Source organism: Mus caroli, chromosome 4 (genome assembly GCF_900094665.2).
Source record: "Mus caroli chromosome 4, CAROLI_EIJ_v1.1, whole genome shotgun sequence".
NCBI classification, from domain to species: domain Eukaryota; kingdom Metazoa; phylum Chordata; class Mammalia; order Rodentia; family Muridae; genus Mus; species Mus caroli.
In genome coordinates, this window is record NC_034573.1 from 108,958,284 (window position 1) to 108,965,622 (window position 7,339).

Genomic DNA, 7,339 nt, shown 5'->3' on the forward strand with positions numbered 1-7,339 from the left:
GGGGTATGGTGGTGGTGCACACTTTTAATGCTAACACTCTGGAGGCAGGGGCAGTGAGTTTGAGGCCAGCTTGGTCTATATAGTGAATTCTAGGCCAGTCAGGGCTACATAGTGAGACTCTATCTAAATAAAATAAATAGGTATATGTGACACATATATTATTACATTTATACAAAATATCCAGAAAAGGCAAATCAACAGACTGAATGAGCAGAAGCAAAGAAAGAAAGCTGGAGTACAATGTAGAATGGGAAGGGGCCCAGGGATGAGGGTCAGAGTTTATGCAGCATGGGGCTATTACTGAAACCAGGGGCAGGGGACACGATGAGAGGGCACGGGTAGAGGGTGTCCTTTGGTGTGAGAAAAGTACCATGACGACAGTAAGAACCACACAGTATTGTGACCCCAAATGCTACCGATTTCCATGCTTGAAAGTGGCTAACAGGGTGGGTGTTAGGTCTTGAGAATAGGGTTATGTTACAGAAATATCTCCATTTTAAAACAAGCACAGTGCCTGGGACATGGTAGGCGTTGATTAGATTAGCTGTTGGTGAATGAAGTCTTAGCTCCAAAAATAAAATAAAACCCACTTTTCCTGGTGCCTCGCTGTCCCACCTGAAATAACATCCATTTCCTTCTCATCTGTTCCGCCTCCCAGGCTCCGCCTCCCAGGCTTTCTAGGTTGTCTCCCCATTTTCATAGGATCCCCACCACTTCCTCAGTCTGCACCTCAATCCCTGCCACATCTCCATCTTCCACCACACCAGCACAGGCGCTTCACCTGTCAATTATTAATGTACTTCATTTACTTATATCTATTATTATTTTATTAATTGTCAACTCATTAACTTATTTCAGAAATATTCATTGTTACCATTACAGATGTTAGGGATATGATATGATAACAAGATAGATACAGACATCATATCATGGCACCCAGCTCATAGCTCACCTGAGGTTCCAAAACAACAACAACACCAACACCACCCCACAGAACTGGACTGTGGGAGCAAAGGCCAACGCACAAGAGAGGAGAGGGGAATGTGTCCCAGACTAGGGAGTGGCAGGGAAGTTCTGTTTTAAAAGCACCCAAGTTGGGACCCTAGAGGTGAGGAACCCAGGAGGAATACCCATATTCTTCTGGGAGGCAATGCTAGAGCTAGAAATGGCGCAGTTGGAAGTGTCGGCGTTGGAAAGTTGGGGTCACAGTGTGCAGAGCCCAGGAAAATGGAGCATTGCAGGGTCTAGGCAAAGAAAGGAGGTGAGCTGGGCACAGAGACGAGTGGGAAGGGGCCCAGTGACGTGGGAAGGGTGGGAGTTACCGTGGCAAGGGGCTCTTACCGGTGAAGTGGGACTTCATCCTTAGAGACTCCAGGCCTTGTACATAAACTCCCAGTCACCATGCCCCTGCTGAAGCAAAGCAAAACGAAACAAGAACTCTCAAGACAGACTGTGACGGCACGTGCCTTTAACTCCAACACTTAGGAAACAGAAAGAGGAAGACATCTTCCCAGGACAGCTTGGGCCACACAGATATTCTTTCAAAATAAAATTAAACTTACACTTAGCCAAAACAAGACAACAAAAACCTCACGAGACCAAGAAGTCTCTGAAAGGAACCAGCTGAGTGACCCATTACAAATGTTAGCCCCAAAGGGCTTGCCTTGCTACAAGCTGTCACACCCCCTACCAGTGTCCCAGTCTAAGCTAGGTAGCAGTTGTGGGAAGGAAAAATGCAGGAGTGACCTAAAAAGTCACAACAGTTAACAATGGAGATTAAGACAGGCATTCAGTTTAAGGCTATAGGCAAGAGGAAAGGGCTACTGCTCTCATCTGGGATAGGCCGATTGTCTGCATGGAGAAGCAACCATGGCTGCTGGATAAGCCAGCGCTGCAGGCAATGCCTACCACTCAAGGTCTTAACACATTCTCAGGAAGATAAAACAGATTCTCATAGGCCTGCAGCCTGTAAGTTATTAACCCTTCCGGTTCCTGCTCACTTTCCTTCTCGCTGCAGCCCTTTGTCAGTAAACAGAGGACATCCCAGAACTTTTCCTTAATCATCTACTTGGCAACCCCTCTGGGCAGCCCCTTCTCCAGCTGTGACCTCCTGGTCCTGTGGTGTCCAGCCTCGGGTACTGTGCTGGGTACTGAGAGCCCAGAGTGCCTCTGACACTGTCTTCTACCCTGGGAGACAGACCATCCAGGTAGCTAGGAGGCAGGCTGGGTGGGAATGAGGCCAAGTTCCTGACAAACACTGAACCAAGAGTGTCCCGGGCTCTGCTGGCCAGGGTAGAGGTGACCCTGAGCTGTATCTTGAAGAAAATGAGACATCCGTCCTCAGGATAGAGGCAAAGAGAAAGAAGAGAGAGGGCCAAGGGCCTGGCAAGTCAAGTCAAGGGGACCAGGAGACCTGAAGAAAGGTTAGAACCCCTTGAGTAGATATGTCAGTGTACACACACACACACACACACACACACAGGTGCGCGCGCACTGTGTGCTAGCACTTTTCAGGGAAGTCTGGAGCAAGCTTGGTTCCTTCAGGCTCTGCCTGGGAAGACTGTTCATTGCTCTCTCCCCTGATGGTACCATCTGGCTTGTTGCCTTTGCAGGTCTGTAAAACTCCCTGCTTCAACTTTGAACTTTGTACCGGCACTGGAAATCCACTTGTTTATCAGGGCTGGTAGCAGTGCCTGCTGAGATCTGTCCTTTTGGGGACAGGCTGGACCCCTTCTGCATTCCAGTTGCACTAATCCACAGCAGTGGGGGAGGGAACAAGCCTGCTGCCCCCTCAATATGTTAGAGTGAGTCCTCCCTGCTGAGGACGCTGCAAATCCTGGCTGGTGCCCCGCCTTCCCTTCACCTGCATTTCCGCCCCGCCCACCCAGCCAGCCACTGTTCCAGGTGAGTCAAGCCATTGCTCTGGCCCTCCCACCTGTCCAGGTTCAGCAGTCTCAGCCGGAAGCCACCTCCACGGACTGTGCACAGTGTCTGAAGGTGGGAGCGGAGAGGGGACGTTGGGGTCGTGGGAGAGGGTGCTCAGGCCTCTTCTGATCCATAAGGGCTCCTGCGTGCAACAGAGAAACTAGATCCAGCTGAGTGTGTGTATCTGCAGATCTGAGGGGTGTGCATGATTGTGTTGTGGGTTGTGAAATGACAGTTGGAGGGGGATGGGCAGACAGGTGCGGGTTGTGAGTACAGAGGCATTTGGGACGTGACTTTGCCTATGTCTTTGGGAAGAATTTACAGAGCAGGGCAGGGGAGAAAGGGAACGGGTATAAAACCTTTGAAAAGTCTAAATGAACTCATGGTAGTATAACAAACTCTTGTCTTTTGAATATTGAGTGCCTCGAGAGAGGGCCCCAGAAGGCAACCAGAGGTTTCCTGGGAATGAATGAGTCAACTAGGCACGATCCATTTCTGAGGCTTCCCTTCCCCCATACAATCGCTTCTCTCCCCACACCCCTGAATTCACTTTACAAACCTGGTGCACTAAGCCCAGAAACCCAGCTTCCCAGGCCCCAACCATAGGCATACACCAGCCTACCCAGCCCTCTGCCTCAGGGAAGTGTGTGGCTGGTAATGGCCAGTTCTGACTGGATGCTGAGGAGTCAGAGGTCACCTGTGGACCCTGAAGCAACCAGCCTAGAGCAACCAGTCTGATTTGAATGAAAACTCTGATTTGAATGAGAGCCTAGAAGTGAACGGGCTTGGTCTCGGGGTCTCGTGCTGGGTTTTGAGTCCCCCACACCTAAGAAGAGGCCCTGTTTGGAATGTCGGGGAGCTGTAGTCATAGGCTCTGGTTGGCTTCCCGAGTGGATAAGAGGTGGCTAGATGCCTGTTAGGAGATCGAAGCTGGGGACAGTGGCTAGAGGGACAAAGAGTAGGTAGCTTGGACACCGCTGTGGCAGAGGGTAGGGAGGAGGGCTGAGTCACTGGAGAAGAAGGTGGTGCATCTTGAGTCAGGGCATCCTTTGGGTACCACATTGAGGAGTGTGGCCAAAGCTGGATCCTTCAGTTCCTTGCCCGGCCACTCTGCCCAGGGATGTCTCTGACTCTTACCACCCTCCAGCAGACACTGCGCAGACCCAGCTGTCCCATCCTCCTTCCCTAGCTGTGCCTCAGGTTCGCATGCATCTCTGCATACACTCTTGACCTTCTTCCGAGGCTTCCAAGCCTAATTGTGTATATGCGATCTTCTCCAGCTCACATGCCCTTCCCGTAGGGTCTCCCAGCCCTGAGTGCCATGACCCTCATCAGGGCCCTTTCATACCCAGTTGGTCCTCTGAGATGGTTCCACTGGAAGGCCTGAGGGATGTAGTAGGGGAGGCTCCCGATGCAGGAACAGAGAGGCAGGGCTGCTTGGGCTATCTGGGGGACAATCTTTTGTTCTTGTGTTCTTCTGTTCTGTTCTTGCGGTCTGTTCCAGAGCTGGGTAGCTCCACACAATTGCTATTGAACTGCCGCTGCTCTGACTACTATCAGGTTGCCCGGGAGCATGGCAGACTGCACTCTGGTGTCAGAGTCCCGAGTTAAAGTTCTGGGGCCTCAGCTGAATCGTTTTCCCTTTTGGGGCCACTGTGTGCATAACAGTGAGGCAGAAATAGTAGTTATACTCATGTAATGGATGTTGTGAGCACACTGCTAGTGCTTAAATCTTAATGTTCTTATTAAGAACATTAGAGGGCTGGTGAGATGGCTCAGTGGGTAAGAGCACCCGACTGCTCTTCCGAAGGTCCAGAGTTCAAATCCCAGCAACCACATGGTGGCTCACAACCATCCGTAACGAGATCTGGAGCCCTCTTCTGGAGTGTCTGAAGACAGCTACAGTGTACTTACATACAATAAATAAATAAATAAAAAAAAAAAAAAAAAAGAACATTAGACATCCCATTGTTAGCCTGTTCTAGAGCTGAAACCCACAGACAGCAGCTTTGGGTCTATTCTGTGGACTAGTGGTGTGGACAATGGCCATGTCTCCGCAGCATTTATAGTACTCTAACATGGCTGTGAGTCTAGTGTGGAAAGTGCTATCTCTATATAACCCCTACACCTCTATTTTTCAGGGCTTGTGCCCCCGGGGCTACCTGGAGCCTGTGGTGTCTCTGGAGCCAGGACTTTTTCTGGCAGAGGCCAAGGCTCACCTACATCAGGTCTATCCATGATTGGAGGAAACACAAGTGAGTGGTACAGAGGTGTGGATGGTTGAGCACAGTTTGGGTCCCTTAAGCTGCTGAGATCGGAGGAAGGGCTCTCTCTGCCCACACTCTCTCAGTCCCTCCCCACCTCCCCTTCCCCCATGAGTCCCATCAGGCGACTGCTTATAACTCCATCTCTTTCTCTGCAGCTTTCTCAGGGGCCACCAATGCATCAACCGAGGCCCCTGGACTGGGCACCGGGGGCCGGGCATGGCCTGTGCTGGTAGGGGTTGTGCTGGGGGCGGTGGTCCTCTCCATTCTCATCGCGCTCGCTGCCAAGTGCCACCTCTGCCGCCGATACCATGCCAGCTACAGGCATCGCCCNCTGTCCGGAGCAGGGGGTGGGAACCGCCCACAGGTGGGTGAAGATGAGGATGATGATGGCTTCATCGAGGACAATTACATTCAGCCTGGGGCTGGTGAGATGGAGACGACAGGAAGCCGGGACCACTTCTCTCTCTGAGCTCCATCTTTGGACACTTCCCTCCATGCCTGGCAGTTTAAAGACAGTGAGTGACTCCTCAAGTCTCAGGGTCAGAGTTCTTGCTAGTATCTAAAGCTTGACCAGGAGCTTGTTTTCTGACACTGGTCGGTCGCTAAAGTGACAATTCTGTTTCTCATTAACTCTCCATGGCTCCCTGCTGTCCCAGGATACAGCCTGACAGGCCTGAGCAGACCTCTTGAGTTCCTTTCTTTGCCCCCCTCCCCCACTCCCTACTTTACCCCCTTCTTGGGCTGCCTTGACCAACAAGTTCTGGGATTTCACATATGTCCCAGTAGGAGAAAACCGTGCCAAATTTCTTACCGAAAAATTTTTCTTATCAATAAAGTATATGACTTGGTTATAATATATTTTCACATTAATTAATTAATCTATTTTCATTTTGGATTAGCATAAGGAGTCTTTTTACATTTCTCTGAACCTAAATGCATTGCTCATAGCTGGAGAACACCACCCAGGCCTTCTCTCCTTCAGGATACCTTCATGAGCACCTCTCTGCTTACAGTTATTTTATTAAAAAGGCTCAGAAGGTAAGGGGGCTTGCTGCCAAGGCTGGCACCCTGAGTTTGATCCCCCAGGATCCACATGTGAAAGGAGAGAGCTGACTCCCAAAGCTGACAGCTGACTTCTTTCTTCCTCTCTTTCTTTCTTCTTACTTTATTTCTTAAAAAAAAAAAAAAAGATTTATTTATTCATTTTATATATGTGAATACACTGTCGCACCAGAAGAGGGCATTGGATTCCATTACAGATGGTTGTGAGCCACCACGTGAGTGCTGGGATTTGAACTCAGGACCTCTGAAAGAGTAGTCAGTGCTCTTAACCACTGAGCCATCTCTCCAGCCCTCTCATCTGACTTTTACATGTGTGGGGTGGCTCACTTGTGCCAAGCACAAAATAAACAAATACTCAAAAAGGCATAACAATCTGTTATTAATTGACACATCCATACACCTGTATTGTGCATTTTGGTCATGTTAGCCCCTCCCCTCACACATCCCTCTCTCTCCCTCTGAAGCCCCCCCCCCCACACACACACACACCACTCCTCCACTTTTGGGTAATCTCAGATTCTCACCCAAGCTTGTTCACTGATGCTAAACAAGCACTCTCATCCCTTGACATCTAAGGGTCTTGCATGCACAGACTCGGCCAACCTTGGTTGGGAAATATTTGGTGAAAATGCCCACGGAGACACAAATAATTGAGCTTTGTCTTCACCCCACACACCATTATTTTGTGCTGAATCCATGAAAATGGAATAACATGAAGGCATTCTATTAAGAGTCAAAGTGGGGCTGGAGAGATGGCTCAGTGGTTAAGACCACTTATTGCTCTTTCTGAGGATCTGGGTTTAGTTCCAGTACCCAGAGTGGCTCACAGTCATATGTAACTCCAGTTTCAGGGAATCCAACACCCTCTTCTAGCCTCTTCTAGAACTGCATGCACACACACTACACAGCTGTGCTGGCAAAACACCCATATGCATAAAATTGAAGAACTGGGATGAGATGGGAGGATATGCATGAGAAATATGCAAATGCTGTAAAACTTTGTATAAGGTGCTTATATATATGGATTTTGGCTTCTGCAAGGGGGTTTTGGGGTACATGGTTCCAAGGGACAGTAGTATTTGTTG

General features: G+C 49.5%; 1 protein-coding gene across 2 annotated transcripts; it reads left to right on the forward strand.

The window, feature by feature from the left end:
* The first annotated feature begins 2,641 nt into the window (after nucleotides 1–2,641).
* On the forward strand, nucleotides 2,642–6,048 carry C4H1orf210 (chromosome 4 C1orf210 homolog). Of its 2 annotated transcripts, none has more exons than XM_021161136.2 (3): nucleotides 2,642–2,904; nucleotides 5,067–5,180; nucleotides 5,348–6,048. In XM_021161136.2, the coding sequence occupies exons 2-3, from the start codon at nucleotides 5,162–5,164 to the stop codon at nucleotides 5,659–5,661; spliced, it is 333 nt and encodes a 110-aa protein (XP_021016795.1). In that variant the 5' UTR covers nucleotides 2,642–2,904; nucleotides 5,067–5,161; the 3' UTR covers nucleotides 5,662–6,048. The 2 variants fall into 2 exon arrangements, with proteins under 2 accessions (XP_021016795.1, XP_021016794.1); XM_021161135.2 differs by lacking the exon at nucleotides 2,642–2,904 and adding an exon at nucleotides 2,911–2,997.
* The last annotated feature ends 1,291 nt before the right edge of the window (nucleotides 6,049–7,339 follow it).